Source organism: Dasypus novemcinctus, chromosome 14 (genome assembly GCF_030445035.2).
Source record: "Dasypus novemcinctus isolate mDasNov1 chromosome 14, mDasNov1.1.hap2, whole genome shotgun sequence".
In the NCBI taxonomy this organism is placed as follows: Eukaryota; Metazoa; Chordata; class Mammalia; order Cingulata; family Dasypodidae; genus Dasypus; species Dasypus novemcinctus.
This window is the reverse complement of record NC_080686.1, coordinates 83700345-83719838: the sequence shown is the minus strand read 5'-3', so window position 1 is coordinate 83719838 and position 19494 is coordinate 83700345. Positions and strand designations below refer to the sequence as shown.

The 19494-nt window shown below is 39.8% G+C and overlaps 1 protein-coding gene across 1 annotated transcript in view; it reads right to left on the bottom strand.

Annotated features, from left to right (window-relative positions):
- The window catches only part of DEPTOR (DEP domain containing MTOR interacting protein), a 159108-nt gene that overhangs the window by 38870 nt on the left and 100744 nt on the right, over nucleotides 1-19494 (bottom strand). Inside the window, exons 5-6 of the mRNA XM_004480741.4 lie at nucleotides 4525-4710; nucleotides 2429-2563 (exon numbers count right to left, since the gene is read on the bottom strand). Of these exons, the coding sequence (XP_004480798.2) occupies nucleotides 2429-2563; nucleotides 4525-4710 (321 nt within the window). The remainder of the gene's footprint in view (nucleotides 1-2428; nucleotides 2564-4524; nucleotides 4711-19494) is intronic.

Below are 19494 nucleotides of genomic sequence, written 5' to 3'. Positions count from 1 at the left end.
TCAACAAGAAGAACGGATTTGCCTTTAACTAAGATAGAGAAGGCTGAAGGAGGGGAAGGTTGAGAGATATGGGGTTTGGGTTTAGAAATGTTAGAAGCGTCCATTTGCCACTCAAGTAGAGAGGTTCAGAACACTCTTGGTAACCATGTCTGGAGTAGAGATCTAAGCCAGAGAGAGATGCTGGGGTTATTGATGGAATTTAAGTTATCAACATTAGATGAGATCACTTAGGTCATAAGAGTAGAAAGGAAAAGGATTAAGGATTTAACAGGGGTGGGGATGGAATGCCACCAATTATATGACAGAAAGATAAAAAGGAAACAACAAAGGAGATTGAGAAGGAGCAACCACAAGGTAAGAGAAGACCAGAAGAGAGTGGTGTGGCAGGCAGAATTCTAAGTTGACTTCAGTGAAGCATGCCTCCATATAATCCCTTCCCTGAGGGTAGACAAGGACTTCTAGCTAATAAAAAATGGCAGAGGTTATGAGGCATTCACTCCCTTGACTAGGTTACACTACATGGCAAAGATCATTTCGCAGAAGTAATGAAGGCTCAAATCAGTTGACTCTACGTTAGTTGTAAAGGAGGCTGGCTGGGTCTTACCTAACCAGGTGAGCCCTTTAAAAGAAGGTCTAGTGATCAGAGACTCAAAGCAGCAGAGACCCTCTCTCTCCAGCACTGGCTCTGCAGAAGCTCGCTGCTATGAATGCTGCAGCTGCAGGGAAAGGAATACTCCCAGCGACTTGAAGGAGCTTGGAAGCCACAGAGACTCCCCTAGTTGAGGCCCCTAGGGACACAGCCCTCACTGCAGCCTGGTGGCACCCTGAGCAGAGGATCCAGCTGCACCAGGCCTGGACTCCTTACTCACAGAAACTGTGAGACAATATTTATTGTTTCAGGCTGTTAAATTTGTGGTAATTCATTACACAGGTGTCTTGGAAGCCAAATCAAGAAGAAAGGAGTGATCAATTGCTCGTTGGTCAAGTAAAATGGAGACTAAAAATTGATCACAGGATTTAGCTTTGTGGAAGTCATTGGCAGCATTTCCTTCAGGACAACATTTCTATCAAGGAATTTTTGAAGAAAGGGAATATAAAAACCATGGTAGCTGCATAGAAAGGTAGACCTTGAGGGAAGGGTATTTAAGGATGGAAATATTACTCTATGCTTGTATGCTGATGGGAATGATCCAGGTAAAAGGAAAAACTGATTCAAGAGAAAGATAATCAGAAGGATCTAAAGTTCTTAGGCAGGGCCTGGATGGTTCATCTACAGTAAGAAGGGAAAGTATAGACTATGAGTATACATGTTCTGGAAGAACTATAGATATGGGTGGGGAGAGTTTGTGGATGCTCTCTTTAGGTTACCCCTATTTTCTCAGTTAAATAGGAAGGAGGATCTTAGCTGAGAGATAGGAAGGGAGAGGAAGAGAAGTGAGAAAAATGGAGAAGGAATGAAATGGTCACCTAGGAGAACAGGAGAGTGAAAGGACAGGGAAAATGTAGTAGTGCTGCCAGGCACACAAATGGCCTAGTTGAGGTTCATAGTCATGAAAGTGAGACCAGTGGGTGTGGTGGGTGTGCTTCTCTATGTAGGTTCAATTGTATGGGTTCAGAGGGAGTAGGAGAAGAGTTGATTTCACCCAGGTTCTAGGTTTTGCTAAGTAAGATTAAGGAAAGGGGCAGGGACAAGTGAGCTGAGTGTTTTCAAAACAATGATTAATTTTAATGATGGGCCACACAATCTAATCCAGGGAAGGAGAACAATGAAGACAAGAAGTGGGTAAGGCAGGGTGAAAAGGTGGATTACAGATTCCTGTGATGTTGAAGAACTGATTGGGTCAAGGAATACAATTTCCCCACTAGCCTGCGTGTAGATTTTTATTTTCCTTGGGATATGAAGGTCATGGAAGTTTATAAGCAGATTCTGAAAGTATACAACACCAAAGGTCAAGACCAGGGAGTGTTTAGGTTGTCTAAATCCATGCTTCTCCAGGGGAAACACTATTTTCTCTGCTGTCATGGGCACTGATGTGCTGCCCCCATGGCCCTTCAGGACCAGCTGCTGGGGTGCTGTCTTTGGGGCAAGCCCTCTTCTCAGGGGCAGCCCACAGCCAGCGGCTGGTCAGTCTGGGGGTATAAAGGCAGACTCCCCTCATCCCAACTGATGGCAACTCTGAAGAGCCATCCCTACTTCAGAGGTCCCCATGAGGTGGGCGGTAGCCTTTTAGAGGTACATTGCAGCCCAATTACTCTCTCTCCATTTCTGCTCGCTTCCCTTATTTCATAGTTCATCCCAAGAAAGTGCTAATAAATTTCCTGCACATCTGTTTCCATTTCAGGATCTGCTTCCTAGGGAACTCAACGTGTGCATCTGCCCACGCACGCCACCGTCAGTCAGGAGTGTATTGGCCTTTCATCCACTTACCGGACTTGGGGTTGCAGAGCACAGGGGGGCTGCTGCTGAGCGTGGGGCTGCTGCTGAAGTAGCCGCTGCTGCCACAGCTGCTCATGCTGCTCCTCCTCACCGCAGACACGATCTTGATCTCCTTGCTGGGGCTGACTGTGAGGGCCAGAAACCACACACGGTCACGGAGGAGGGTGCCCGGTTCCCGAGAGCACACGTGCTTTCAGCGGCAAGGTACATCAAAGCGAGTCACTCTAGCCAAGTAAAAGCACTCTGGCCTTGGGGTCAGAAAAGCCAGGATTTGCGTGGCAGCTCAGCACCTACTAACAGCACAACTGGAACCAGTCTATCAGTTCTCTGAGCCTCACTTTCCCCATCTGTAAGGAGGGAAAACTGCTGTCGCACAGGATTGGTGGCAGGAGCGGGTGAGACAATGCATGTGAAAGTACTGGGCCACAAAATGTATTATTTTAAGGACGACCAAGCCGCACTGAGCACTCTCTGCTAGGATGTTAATTAAGTGCTGGCTATACACTTAATGAAGTAACAATGATAACAAATGCCTCCTGATTTAAGATGAAACCCTCGATCACCCAGAGCCTTGGAAAAAGGAGCGTAAAATGCAAGGTACATATTCAGGCTTTGAAGGTGCATGTGAAGCAGTATCTTCAATTATCTGAGGTGGTTCTGTCTGCCAAGGAGTGGGCCAGTTCTCAACGGGGAAATAGAGAAAGGTGTGTGATCAAATGAAAAAAGCACTCCACCCAGTGTCCAGCACGTGGGAAGCAAGCAGGAAACGCTGGCTTTTTATGATTACCATGGTCACTAGATCCTCCACCTCCTCCTTATCACTTGTTCAGGACTACTGGACCCAATTAAAACAGGGAAAGTTTTTACTAGTGAGAAAGTGAATAGTTATTCTGCATTTGCGAAAGACTGCAATCTTAGGGAGACACACAACTGCTGTGGCCTCTGAGGCCTGACCGTGTTGACTGCAGAGTGCAGACTTCAGCTCCTGACACTCAGCGCAGCATTCATCAGTGGGCCAGAGAGTTACTTTCCCAGATCAGCTCTTGGTTGCTTTTCTTCTCCAGCCTGGCTGTGTCTGAGGAACTTGAGATGGGGGGATTGGGGAGGAGGCAGCATATCATAAGCACAGCAGTAGGCCAGACCTGGTTGAAGACCCAGCTATGACTGCCATTTTCTAGCTTGGGTAAGTCACTCGATTGCTCTGTGCCTCAGTTTCTCCACCCATAAAATGGGGATAATAAAAGTCCCTCTTTCTAATATATATAGTTTTATATATATTATACATTTACATACACTTGTAAATGTATTATCTCAATATATACAGTTGTAAATATATTGTCACCTCTTATTTATAACCAAGACACTACACTGCTTTCATTTTGCTCTGGGTTTCAGGTTAAGCCCAGAACTTCCACAGTTGAGTCCAACCAGTTCCTTGAGGCAAGGCCAAGTTTCCAAAAGAGTTGAAGGCATCCTTTTAAGCATCTCACTCTCTTAAACAGAATGGCACTTGCTTCAAGTTCTGGGTGAGTGAGGTTATCTTTGTGAACATCAGTCACCATCATTTCTGTCAGGACTAATTACAAATATGTGACAGTTTGGCCTCACATGAAGTATCCAGCTGCTGTGTTTTATGAACACTCCTGTCTGATTTTCATAATTTCTCTTTGTTCTTTATCACCCCCTTGTTGGGCTGATAATCATTTGTCTTTTAGCTATTGTCAGTGTAGTACATATGGCCACAGAAATCTTTTATTCATGAAATATATATATATATACATATATATAACTTTTCAAAGTTTTGATTTAGAAAACTGGATATTTAATGATACATATGAATTGTTTGCCAATGAAAAGTAAATAAGCTCTGAGTGAAAGCTTGAAAATTCTTCTATGATTCAAGTTTATAATTTTGAAAAACAGGTTTCATGGCATCTAAGTTGGTTGCCCAGGGACAATTTGATTTTTTGGTAAACTTCTTGTTTAGGAATAAAGGAAATTTGCTGGAGAACAGATTTCACAAAGGTGAGTTATTACCATATTATTTTTCAAAAGGTAAATGTGGTCAAACAAAAGAACTGACATACCTGACATAAAACTGGTAGATTTCCGATTGTCGTGGCTCTGTTTCCTCAAGCAGAAAGGACTGTCATGAGTTTCCTGGGAGGAGGGGGACTTTTCATTGAGCAGCTCCATCAGTCTCCGCCTCCGACGGAAGTTCATTCTGAACTGGTAGAGAAGATTGCTGTCCAGGAATGGGTGTTTGTTGGACACTGGAAAAAAGAAATAGCAGGTGAGGACTGTGGCAGTTTGAGATTATTTTATGAATCTCAGAAAAGAAAAATATTTTGTATGTAAACTAATCTATTCCTCTGGGTGCAACACCCTTTGATTGCATTAAATTCATCTGGGGTGTCTTGGATTAGATTGCCTATTAAGATTGAGTTAGGGTTTTTTTTATTTGACTATGTCAGCAGGTGTGACTCAGGTTGAGTTCCCACCTCTTGCTGGGTCTGATATAAATGGACATGCACAGAGACAGATATACAAGAAGACACATGGAAGAGAGAGCTCTCAATTTTCATCCTGTGTGACAGAAAAGAGAAAGCTCAAACAGCTACAGCCCTGGGGAGAGATGAACCATTCTGCCCAATAGCTAAAAACTGACCTTGGAAGAGACTACTATAGGAAGCCCTGAGAGATAAGCCCTGTGCCAGCCTACAGCTGAAATTGGGAAGAAGGGAAGCCTCAAGAAAAGAGAAAGCCCAGAGGGGAAGGAAGAGACCAGCCAGAGACTCACGACCATCTTGCTTCAACACATGACAACTGACTTTGATGAGAAAGCAACCTTGAGTTGGACTTTTTACAGCCTTGTAACTAAGGTTTTACCCCAAATAAATATGCTTTCTAAAGCCAACAGATTTCTGGTACTTTGCATCAGCAGCGCTTTGGCAGACTAATATAAATATTGGTACCGAGAGTGGGGTCTTGCTGCATGATTTTTTTATAAACCTAAAACTGTTCTAAGAAATTTATTTTCGGGAAACGGACTTGGCCCAGTGGTTAGGGCGTCCGTCTACCACATGGGAGGTCAGCGGTTCAAACCCTGGGCCTCCTTGACCCGTGTGGAGCTGGCCCATGCGCAGTGCTGATGCACGCAAGGAGTGCCGCGCCACACAGGGGTGTCCCCCGTGTAGGGGAGCCCCACGCACAAGGAGTGCACCTGTAAGGAGAGCTGCCCAGCGTGAAAGAAAAGTGCAGCCTGCCCAGGAATGGCGCCGCCCACACTTCCTGTGCCGCTGATGACAACAGAGGCGGACAAAGAAACAAGACACAGCAAATAGACACAGAGAACGGACAACTGGGGGAGGGGGGGTAATTAAATAAATAAATAAATCTTTAAAAAAAAAAAAAAGAAATTTATTTTCAAAAAAGTAACCAAAAAGAAATCCTCTAAATGGACTGAGAGCCTAGGAACAACAGTTTTAAATAACACTGTTAACTAAGTAGAAAAGGGCAATGCAGCACAGTGCCAACATATGAAGCAACATCAGTGTTAATACCAAAGAAAGCTCTGAATATAAAACATTGGACATATGACCAGAAAGGAGTGATCATATCATAAGCATTGTTGGGTTTTCATTCAGTATTTCTCACTGTTCTTTGTCAACTAATTTGTTATTTCTGCTTTTTTTCTGTCACCTGATAATTAAAGGCGGTTGGTCAAAATTCCTGTGACTTCCAAGAAAATGAAGAAGCTTTTTAATTTTTTTGCTTTTAATTTCAGCAAGAAGGGTGAAAACATGGTTTTATTCTAGAACTTATATATGTATTTTCTTTCTTTTTGAATACAGATTCATTTTTTTAAATAATATATATATTTTATTTTGTAAGATACTTAGATGACATAAATGTTACACAGAAAATATAGGGATTCCCACATGCCCCACTCCCCATATCTCCCACATAAACAACATCCCTCATCAGTGTGGCACATTCACTGCAATTGATAAATGCATCCTGGGGCACTGCCACTGAGCATGGACCACAGTTCATACTATAGCCTACACTCTCCCATTTTATATCTCCCTATGGGGAGATATAAAATGGGCTATATCTGTCATGGCAATGCCATTCAGGATGATTCCCAAGACCTGAAAAAGCCCCTGTATTACTCCTCTTTTTCCCTCTCCCTGCCCCCAGAGCCTTCAGTGGCCACTGCCTCTACATCAATGTTGTAATTTCTTCCATTGCTAGAATAATAATAAATCCATAGTAGAATACCAGTAAGTCTACTCTAGTCCATAGTTGATTCCCCAGTCCCAAGGATTCTGGGATAGTGATGTCCACTCCACCTCTATTTGAGAGGAAGCTTCGATCCCATAGAGCTGATGGATGAGACTCTTTTGCTTGCAGTTGCAGACTCTCTCATTTCCTTGGTATGATGATTGTCAGTCCTTACCTCCTTGTTAGTTGTTCTGGATGAGTCCAGTGAACTGGAGAGAGCCTCTGCTGAGGCTCAGGCCCCAGCTGGCACAGGGACAGCCCAAAGACTCCAGTCTCTTGGACATATACCTATAAACTCTAGTTTTTAAATTTTTTATGTATTTTATTTCTTATATTTAAACCTATCATTATTTCATATTCCTATGAATTGTATTTGGCTATTTTATTGGTTTCATTTTTTAAGAAGCTTTGGATCACAGAAGGGTTATAACTGGGACAGAGAAGGATCATTGGTGCAGGGGATGTCAGTGATGGGGGATACATGGGAGGACATTCACCTGGGCATACATATAAGGTATAAAAATGTGTTCAAATGTTTATGGGGCATTGTCACAGTGGGTGGAGACTCACACAATAACTAAGAGAATACTGAATTCCCATCCTGGAGAGCTCTGCCACGCTCTCTAACGGAACAGGAACAATCCCCCAAGTGCAGGGGCAATGACTGGCGAAGGAGGATGGTCCATTGATGGGCCCTTGATATGGATGACTAGGCATATGAACCTTTGCTCTTGAAACTGAAACTTAGCCTAGTGTTATGGGGTGCCTAAGAGTTGCCTCCCAAAAACCTCTTTGTTGCTCAAATGTGGCCTCTCTCTAAGCCAAACTCAGCATATAAATGCATTGCCTTCCCCACAGCATGGGACATACTGCCAGGGATGAGCCTCCCAGGTACTGCTAAATGCCAACTAGCAATGCAACTGGAAAAAGACCTGGAATAAGAAGGGGAAAGGTAAATGAGTTTATATGGCTTAGAGACTTCAAAGTGAGTCAGGAGGTCATCCCAGAGGTAACGCTTATACACACCTCAACAGGATCTCATAGACTGCCAAAGTGGACACTACCCCTAATAGTGGGACTCCTGAGGGCTCTGGAGACACCCAGGTCCTATGGTCAAGGTAGATAGCTCTAAATTTTGATGCCTTGCCAGTGGGCCCTACTTTGGAGTTTGTGCTCCTGGGAGTGACAGAGTTGGACTCAGGTATGGCTTGCCTACACATGGCTCACCTGTCCCTTCTCTTTAAACCTATACTTGGTGCCGGAGTTTGTAGGTGTGTAATTATTTTTAACAGCTTTGTTTAGATATGATTCACATACCATAAAATCTACACATTTAAGGGATAAAGGTCAATGATTTTTAGTATATTCAGAGTTGTGCATCTATTACCACAATTTTAGAACATTTTTGTTACCCCCCAAAATAAATCTTGCATGCCTTAGCCATCATCTCCCAATCCTCTCATCTTGCCCAGCCCTAGGCAAACTACTTTCTATAATTACAGATTTGCCAATTCTGGACATATAGAAATAGAGTCATACAATATATGGTCCTTTGTGAGTGCCTTTCATTTAGCATAGTTTTTCAAGGTTTGTCCACATTACAGAATGTATCAGTACTTTATTTCTTACTGTTGCCAAATAATATTCCATTATATGGATATATCACATTTTATTTATCCTTTCATGTGTTGATTGACTTTTGGGTCCACTTTCTACTTTTTGGCTATTACAAATAGTGTGCCTATAAATATTCATGTACAACCTTTTGCATGTGCACATACATTTTCATTTCTCTGGGTTAGATAGGTAGGAGTGGAACTACTGGATTATATAGTAACTCTATGTTTGTTTGAGGAACTGCTGGACTGTTTTCCAAAGTGCATTTTACATTCCCACCAGCAAAGCATTATAGCCATTCTACTGTGTGTGTGAGTGGTATCTGATTGTGGTTTTGATTTGCATTTCCTTGATGACTAATGATGTTGAACATCTTTTTGTGTGCCTATAGGCCTAGTATATATTTTTTAGAGAACTTTCTATCCAGATGTTATGCTCACTTTAAAACTGGATTGTTTGAATTTTTATTATTGAGTTGTAATTGCTCTTTATATAGTCTAATACAAGCCCTTATCAGATATAAGATTTATAAATATTTTCTCTCATTCTTGTGAGTTTTCTTTTCACTTTCTTGATGGTGTCCTTTGAAACATACATATTTTTAACTTTGATGAGTCCAGTTTATCTATTTTTTCTTTTGTTGCTACTGTTTTTGGTGTCACAGTTAAGAAATCAATTTATATACATTTTCAATTATCAATTTTAAATAGTTCTTAATATAAACTGAAGAAGAATGGCAAATGACAAAATGACAAAATGACATTGCATAAATATGTACATATGCATAAAGGTCTTATTCATATTTACTTCAAGCTTAAATGTGAAAGATGGAGTAGTGAATGGGATGGAGAAAGAATTTATCAGCACCTTTAAATTCATTTCCCAAAACAACATCTTTTTCTAATTGATAAAAGTTATATACGTTCATTGTAAAAAGTTGAAAAATATAGAAAAGCCTCCATGCTTAAAAAATGGAATCAGTGTGGAGCTGGCCCATGCGCAGTGCTGATGCGCGCAAGGAGTGCCGTGCCACGCAAGGGTGTCCCCCGCGTGAGAGCCCCACGCGCAACGAGTGCACCCGTGAGGAAAGCCGCCCAGCGTGAAAAGAAAGAGCAGCCTGCCCAGGAATGGCGCCGCCCACACTTCCCGTGCCGCTGACGACAACAGAAGCGGACAAAGAAACAAGACACAGCAAATAGACACCAAGAACAGACAACGGGGGGGGGGGGGGGGGGGGGGAGGGGGGGGGGCGGGGGAATTAAATAAATAAATAAATCTTTAAAAAAAAAAATGGAATCATTCATCTATTCATCTACCTATATATCTTTTTTTTTTTTTTTTAAAGATTTATTTTATTTAAATCCCCTGCCTCCCCTGGTTGTCTGTTCTCTGTGTCTATTTGCTGCGTCTTGTTTCTTTGTCCGCTTCTGTTGTCGTCAGCGGCACGGGAAGTGTGGGCGGCGCCATTCCTGGGCAGGCTGCACTTTCTTTCGTGCCGGGTGGCTCTCTTTACAGGACGCACTCCTTGCGCGTGGGACTCCCCTACGCGGGGGACACCCCTGCATGGCACGGCACTCCTTACGCGCATCAGCACTGCGCATGGGCCAGCTCCACACGGGTCAAGGAGGCCCGGGGTTTGAACCATGGACCTCCCATGTGGTAGACGGACGCCCTAACCACTGGGCCAAGTCCACTTCCCCTCCCATATATCTATATTGAATGAAAAACAGTTTGCAAAAAAAAACAGTTGCAAATGCCAAATTTTATGGAGAGAAATATTTTCTCAATGTTTTCCCTCAGTATTTAAATGATGACTCATTCTTAATCATTTATGATATAAATAGCTATATGTCAATCATGCAAAAAAAGAATCATGACTGCTTTAGGAGCTAGGAATACAAAGAGAAATTATATAACAAATTTTTGCCCTAAACAACCATATTGTCTAGTACGGGAAATAAAATATGCTCACATATAACTATAGTACAAGATTGAAACTTCAAGTGTCTAAAGAAATTATGTATGAAGTGCTATGGAAGTACAGAGGAGAGATTATTTTCAGCCTGTGAGTGAAACAAGAGACATTAAAAGTTGTCATGGGGAAGCGGATGTGGCTCAAGTGATAGAGTTTCCACCCACCATATGGGAAGACCTGGGTTCAATCCCTGGGGCCTCCTGGTGAAAAAGAAGAAAAGAAAGCATGTCCATACAGCAAGCCAGTGCCTGCACAGGTGCCTGCATGTTGAGCCAGTGCCCGCGCAATGAGCCAGTGCCCCGCACAAGTGAGTCACACAGCAAGATGATGACGCATCAAAAAGAGAGACAAGAGTAGAGTCAAGGTGAAGTGTAGCAGAAACCAGGAACTGAGGTGGCACAATTGACAGGGTACCTCTCTTCCCATCAGAGGTCTCCAGGATCAAATCCTGGTGAATCCTAGAGGAGAGAAAATGAGAAGAGAAGACAACATAGACAGCAAAAACAGCAGGGCAGAAGGAGGGGAAGGGGGGGAATAAATAGATAAATCTTAAAAAAAAAAAGTTGTTGTTGACTGAAAAGTAAATGCACATATATAAAAAACTTATTTGGGAGCCTATGGAGGAAAAATCCAAGTTAACATTCAAATCCAAAGAACTAAAATGTAGAAGTTCAACATAACAGAGAACATTAAAGAGGCTGAGCACCTCTCTACTACTGATGAAGAAAGTGAGACAATATGTCCAGTTGGTTATTGGCAGAGGCACTGTTTGCGGTCAGCTCTCTGAGGCCAAACCCAATGTTCCTTCCATCACCCTAAGACTACCTCCAACAGTCAAATGTTGAACCTTACCTTGGTTTCAGTGATGGGTGGGCTATCCACTCAGCTTACCAGTGTTGAACAAAACCCTGAGTGTCCACTGTTTGCCATCTCTAGCCCACTTTGCTAAAGTTTAGTCATAATAATGATAAAATTAGGTAGCTCACTTTATCAAACACTTATTCTATGCCATTGTACTAAGCACATTACAAATATTTTATTATTTAGTTCTCACAATTCCCTGTAAGATAGATATTGATATTATCTTCAATTTACAGAGGAGGAACTGAGATATAAGTTAGTTAAGTAATTGCCTAAGGTCACACAGTTATGACCCAAAGCAGCATGGGCTGCACATTAATACTGTACAAATCAGAGGCCACTAGAAACTGGAAAAGACTCTAAAATAATCTTAAAATACCACCTTCTCCAACACCCAACACCCAGGTCCATCACAGAGATAATCTTTACTTTTTTTCTGTTATCTACATTCCTGGTAATAAGTATTCTATTTTTTTTTTTAGGGGGGAGCACATTTATTTCTTGCACTAGATAATGCTGCTTGAGAGCCTAGACTGTGCCTTAACCATTCTGGCATCCTCAAATCCCAGGCTAGTATGTGTTTGACTCAGAGTAGGTGCTTTGTAAATGGCTGGAACTGAATCAGCCATGGTGGGCAGGTAGATAGAAGGATAAGCAGGATGTCCAGAGCAAAGCTAATTTCTAACTATTTATACAACTGTTCTCTTCAAACCAATCTCTGGGCTTATGGCAGGTCATACAGAGCTTGCTGGTCCACTGGGAAATTGGAACATTAAAGATAATGCATTAATTTTTCTTAAATCTAATTATACTCCATTAAGGGAATTTCCTTTATCCTAAAATTGTCATTATCAATTTTATTTTTGTTCATTCATCAATTTATTCAGTGAACATTTATTTAGTTAGGTTGACTACATGCCATGTACTTTTCTTGCCCAGTGTTTTGTAAAATGATGGTAAAAATAGATGAAAGTTTGTTATTTTTAACATACATTCTTGGAAAAATTTTTAGAAGACTGTGAAATTCAAAATTCTGGAAAATAATCTAATAAAATCCATTAAGAACTATATTAACCCCTCTCTCAATAACTCCAACTGGTTAATGGCCTCCTTTGGTATTTCACAAACAGCATAACATCCTTTCTAGGTCAATACCAGCAAATGCAACCCAGGGTTGTGGCTGTATTTATCTATCATTCATGTTTGTTAATGAGTAACTTTTCAGGTTTCATGAATAGCAGACTTTCAGAAAAGTGGGTCCCTATCTTTGCTAATATTTAACCTAATGATGTAGATGGGTGTTCCACAGTCTTTAAATGGTGATAAACCATCCACTTTGGTCACAAAGACACATACACTGAAATCAGTGATGATTCTGCATGTTCTTAGCAGACAGTCTGTTCTTGAATTCAGGAGATCCAAGACCACACCTAATGCAATCTGGACTGAGAGATAAGCCAATTACAACTTTATAACAGTGGCATATAGACAAACTTAATGGAAATTTACTGTAAATTTACTGTCACTGTGTTCTATAAAATCCTAAATTGATTTTAGTTAATAGTAAATCTTAAATTATAACCTCCAAATAAATAGTTTCTATATACATTTATTAACATGTCCTGTTTCCTTTTTGTGCAGTAAATCACACAAAACATTGGCACTGGTATAAATAAACTCAGAAAAGCTTTCTCTAAAACATTCATTCTGTAATTCATTCTGTAAGCACTTTATAAGTATTTTAATTGAAGTGAGAATTTGTCTCCCAATTTAGTCATTTGCCTCACCAGGCTTTAATCACAGAACAGAATTGAATCCACACCCTTTCTCCAACCTTCATCTCCCACCTCTGCCAGTTACAGCTGAAAGGGTAAACATACCATCCAAGATAAGATACAAGGGTTAAATTTAAATAGTCGTTTCTCAACATATTCTCTCCCCAATAGGGCCGATGACCTTAAAACTGTCTAAATCAGGGAAAATAAGGACTGGTGAAAAATACCTGATTGTATGTGTTTAGCATAATGCCTAGCAAACCGTAAGAACTCAATAAGTGGGAAGCAGACATGGATCAACTGATAGAGCGTCCACCTATCATATGGAGAGGCCAGGGTTCGACCCCCAAGGCCTCCCGACCCGTGTGGGAAGCTGGCCTATACACAGTGCTGCCACGTGCAAGGAGTGCCATACCACGTGGGGGTGCCCCTGAGTAGGGGTGCCCCATGCACAAGGAGTGTGTTCTGTAAGGAGAGCTGCCCCACGTGAAAAAGCTCAGCCCACCCAGGAGTGGCGCCACACACATGGAAAGCTGACACAGCAAGATGATGCAACAAAAAAAGACACAGATTCCCAGTGCCACCAGATAAATGCAAGCAGATGCAGAACACACATCAAATGGACACAGAGAGCAGACAACAGGGGGAAAGGAGAGAGAAACAAATAAAAAAAATCTTAAAAAAGAAAAGAACTCAAAAAGTGGGAGCCGTTAATATTTTATGACCACTGTGATTGTTTTTTCTCATCTTTTTAATTAGAGAAATTGTAGGTTTACAGAAAACTAATGCAGAAAGTTCAGGGTTCCCGTATGCCCCCTCCTCACACAAAGTTTTCCCTATTATTAATATTTTGCATTAGTGTGGCATCTTTGTCACAACTGATAAAAAATATTATTATAATTATACAGGTAGCTATAGTTCATTGTTCACTCTTCGTGTTGTATAGTTTTATGTTTTTAAAATTTTTTATTCTGGTAACATATTGCAACCTATAATTTCACATTTTAACCATTTCCAAATATACAGTTTAGTAGTGTTAGTTACTTCCATAGTGTTATGCTAACATAACACCATCCATTACTAAAACATTTCCATCAGCCAAATAGAAATTCTGTACCAATTAAGCATGAACACCCCACTCAGTACCTCCACTCTAGCCCCTGGTAAGCTGTATTCTATGAATTTGCAATTTCTAATTATTTCATATAAGTAAGATCATACAATGTTTGTCCTTTTGTGTTGGGATTATTTCACTGAACATGACGTCTTCAAGGGTGATCCATGTTGTACCATGCATCAGAACATCATTCATGGGAAGCAGACTTGGCCCAGTGGTTAAGGCATCCGTCTACCACATGGGAGGCCCGCGGTTCAAACCCCGGGCCTCCTTGACCCGTGTGGAGCTGGCCCACGTGCAGTGCTGATGCGCGCAAAGAGTGCCATGCCACACAGGGGTATCCCCGCATAGGGGAGCCCCATGCACAAGGAGTGCGCCCCATAAGGAGAGCCCCCAGCGTGAAAGAAAGGGGGGGCAGGGGGGGAGAGGGGAGAGAAATAAATAAATAAATCTTTTTTTTTTTAAAAAAAGAACATCATTCAATGTTTTTATGGCAGGACAATATTTCATTGCATGTATATGCAACATTTGGTTTATCTGTTCATCTGTTGATGAATACTTGGGTTGCATTCTTCTTTGGGCAGTTGTGTACAATGCCACTATGACTATTGGTGAAAATTTCAGTTCGAATCCCTGCTTTCAATTATTTTGGATATATACCTAGAAGTGGGATTGCAGGGTCACATGGTAATTCTACACTTAACTTGTGAGGAGCCATCAAACTGTTTTCCACAGCAGCTGCACCATTTTACCCTCCCACTAACAGTGACTGCTTCTATTTCTCCACATCCTCTCCAACCCTTGTTATTTTCTGTATTGTTGTTTTTTTTTTATAGTAGCCATTCTAGTGGGTGTGAAATGGTGTCTCACTGTGCTTTGATTTGCACTTCTCTAATGGCTAATGATGTTGAACATCTTTTCACATGCTTATTGGCCATTTGTATATCTTTTTTGGAGAAGAGTCTATTCAACTCTTTTGCCTATTTCCTAATCGGGTTGTTTAAGGTATAGAATTTCTTTATGTATGCTGGATATTAAACCCTTATCAGATATGTAATTTACAAATACTTTCTCCAGTTCTGTAGGATGTTTTTTTACTGTCTTGATAAAGTCCTTTGATGCACTAAAGTTTAATTTTGGTCAAGTCCCATATATTTAATTTTGTTTCATATGCTTTTGGTGTAAGGTCTGAGAAACCATTGCTTAACACAAGGTCCTGAAGATGTTCCCCTTTGTTTTCTTCAGGAGTTTTAATGTGCTGATTCTTTCATTTAGGTGTTTGATCCATTTTGAGTTGATTTTGTAGATAGAATGAGGTAGGCATACCCACCTTCATTCTTTTGTATATGTGTATCCAGTTTTTCCTGCACTACTTGTTGAAGAGATTATTCTTTCTCAATTGAGTGGACTTGGTACCCTTGTCAAAAATCAGCTGGCCATAGATAGGAGGGTTTGTTTCTAAATTCTCAATGTGATTCAATTGGTCCATGTTTGTCCTTGTGCCAGAACCAGGATGCTTAGATTACTGTAGCTTTATAATAGGTTTTAAATCACAAATGTGAGTCTGTAAACTTTGTTCTTCCTTTTCAAAATGTTTTTGGCTATTCGGGGCTCTCACCCTTCCATTTTTTTTTTTAATTCAGACTTCACTTCAAATTCAAAAGATAACACATCCCATCCAAACTGATTTCTAGATTTAATGCAAATACCAATCAAAATTTCAACAGTCTACTTTACAGAATTAGAAAACGCAATTACTAAATTCATTGAAGGGAAAGTGCACCAAATAGCCAAAAGAATTCTAAAAAAGAGTGACACGGGAGGTATTTCACTGCCTAATCTTGAAACATATTACAAAGCTACAGTAGTCAAAATAGCATGGTCCTGGCATTAAGATAGACACATCAATCAGTGGAATAGAATTGAGAATCCAGGAACAAACCTTCACCTATATATAGAGTCAACGGGTTTTTTACAAACCTTCCAAGTCCATGTTAACAGGACAAAACAGTCTCTTCAACAAATAGTGCTGGGAGAACTGGATATCTATAACCAAAAGAATGAAAGAGGATCTCTATTTTACTCCCTATACAAGAATCAACTCAAAATGAATTAAAGGCCTAAATAAAAAAGCCAGGACCACAAAACTACTAGAACAAAATGTAGGGAAATATCTTAAAGACCTTGTAGTAGGTAGTGGTTTCTTGGACCTTACACCTAAAGCATTAGCAACAACAAAAAAATAGATAATGGAACCTCCTCAAAATTAAACACTTTTGTGCCTCACAGGACTTGCATAAAAGGGTGAAAAGGCAGCTGACTCCATGGGAGAAGATATTTGGAAATCACATGTCTGATAAGGGTTTAATATCCAGGAAATATAAAGAGATGTTACAACTCAACAATAAAAAGACAAAGAACCTGATTAAAAAATGGGCGAAGACTTGAATAGACATTTGTTCAAAGAAGAAATACAAATGGCAAAAAAACACATGAAAAAATGCTCAACATCACTAATGATTAAGGAAGTGCAAATCAAAACTACAATGAGATATCATTTCACACCTATCAGAATGGCCAATCTTAAAAAGAAAGAGAACTACAAGTGTTGGAGAGGGTGTGGAGAAATAGGAACAGCCACTGTGGAGGACTAAAAAAGTTGGATATAGATTTGCCACATGACTCTGCAATACCCCAACTGGGTATATACCCAGAAGAACTGACAGCAGTGAAAGGAACAGACACGTGCACACCAAAGTTCATAGTGACACTATTCACGATGGCCAAAAGCTGGAAACAGCCTAGGTGTCCATCAACCCATGAATGGATAAACAAACTGTGGTGTGTTCACACGATGGAATGTTATGCAGCTGTAAGAAGAAATGAAGTTGTAAAGCATATGACAACATGAATGAACGGGAGGACATTATGTTGAGTGAAGCAAGCCAGAAACAAGAGGACAAATATTGTATGATTGCATTACTGTGAACAATATATACTATATAACACTGTATATTCAAAAATTTTTATATGTATACAGTACATTTAACTGAGAAATGTATGCTTTTATTCAACTGTATTTTCTTTTTATTTTTAAATTATTGTTTATATTTTCAATTATTAAATACATAAAATAAACTTTAAAAATGGAAAGAAAAAAAAAGAAAAGAACATACAAAAGGCAGTTCAACAAGTATGAAAGTATTACTCCTAAAAAGTTCTGTCCAAGCACTTTATCTCAAGTTTCAACAACAAACTCAATTATTCCTTCAGTGTTCAGAAAGATACATAGTTGAATATAGATTAGTTAAATGACATAGCCAGTCTCCTTATAATGAAGAAAATGAAGGAAAAAAAAAAAGCTTAATCATATCCATATCTCACAATATCAAATCCCATATTCTTTTTTTACCTTTAGCATTAATATGTACCTTCTTTGATTTTGCTGCAAAAATATTATATTATTGTTAAGTAGTCTATAAGTTACATTAGTTATATTTTCCCCATGTATCACCACATTCTTAACACATCGTGGAACATTCCTGTATTTATATTATTAACCACAATCCTCGTCTATTTCCAAAGTCATTGTTACACATTCCCAAAATTAGCCTCTGCTGTCTTCCAACTAACATTAATCTTCCTGTACTAATCATTTCAGCCCTAATCACATCAATAAATCATTAGTGTTTGTTTCATTTATTATGAGTTACTCTCAAGTCCAACCATTACCACATATTTATATTTGACCTTATCAAACATTCCACATACATCTAGCATCTTCTCCACCTTCTTATCCCACATTCCATCTCCCAACAACCTACACTTCATAGTCCAATTCTATAAGTCTACTCATTGTTTTTAGTTCATATCAAGGAGACCCTACAATATTTGTCCTTTTTATGTCTGGCTTATTTCACTCAACATAATATCCTCAAGGTTTTTCCATGTTGTCATGTGCTTCCTCAATTGATTTCTACTTACTGCTGAGTAATATTCCATTGTATGAATATACCACATCTTGTTTTCCATTTATTAGTTGAAGGATACCTAGGCTGCTTCTACCTTTTAACAGTTATAAATAATGATGCTATGAACATTGGTGTACGAATATCTGTATACTTGCTTTCAGTTCTTCTGAATATATTCCTCGTAGCAGAATTGCTGGATCATATGGCAGTTCTATATTTAGTTTTTGAGACCATCTTCCACAAAAGTTGTATCAATTCACAGTCCCACCAACAGCGAAGGAATGTCCAATTTTCCACATCCTCTCCAGTACTTGAAGTTTTCTGTTCTTTCAAATACAAATGGCTTTCTGTATGGTATGAGATAATATATCATTGCAGTTTTGATCTGCATTTCCCTAATGGCTAGTGATGTTAAACATCTTTTCATGTGTCTTTTGGCCATTTGTATTTCCACTTCAGAAAAATGCCTTTGGGTAGAATTGGTATCTTAATAACATTTGGTTTTCCAATCTATGAACACTAAATGTCCTCCCATTTATTTAGATCTTCTTTAATTTCTTTCAGCAATGATTTTTAGTTTTCCATGTATAAGTCCTTTATATCCTTGGTTAAATTATGCCTAAATATTTGGTTCTTTTATTTGCTATTTTATATGGAAAGTTTTTTCCTTGATTTCCTCTTCAGGTTGTTCTTTATTAGTGTAAAGAAACATCACTTATTTTTGCATGCTGATCTTGTACCTGCCACTTTGCTGAATTTGTTTATTAGCTCTAGTAGCTTTGTTGTGGATTCACTGCGGTTATTTTATTGTTATCATAATTAGCTTAACATAGTACAGTTTTGTCCTGATATACTGTCATTTGGCTTATGAGATTTCAATTTTAAGAGACATTACATTTAATGCCCCACTTCCATTCCCAAGGATTGATTTGAATTTTATATGCCTTGGGATCAGCTAAGCTCTGTGAAATGAGGGTCACCATGTGCACCTCCTCCCAGCTGAAAGGCTGGCACAGGGAGAGTCAAGATCTCCTCTCAAAATAGAAAATTGGCAATTGCATGCATCACTTACATTATTTTCAATGGATTATTTTGCCTTTACTCTTCTCCTCTCTCATTAAACAATTAATGACATACACATTGAGTTTCACGTCTGCTTTGTTTATGAGTAAAGCCTTAGGTGTAACATATATGACCATAACAAATGCTGAAGGAATACAGGAAGACTGCCAAATTGTAGCATCAGTAAATTAGACATGACATTCATCCATTCAGGCAATAAACTGAGCACCAACTAAGTGTCATGCACTGTACCAGCTATCCATCTTAGCATTATGATTGGACTATCACACCTTTATCTGCTCACCTTAGGGTAACACTTCATACTCATCAATACCAAAGATTCCTAAAAGAGGCATAGTTTCATATAAGAACAAAACAATTATGTTGGGATT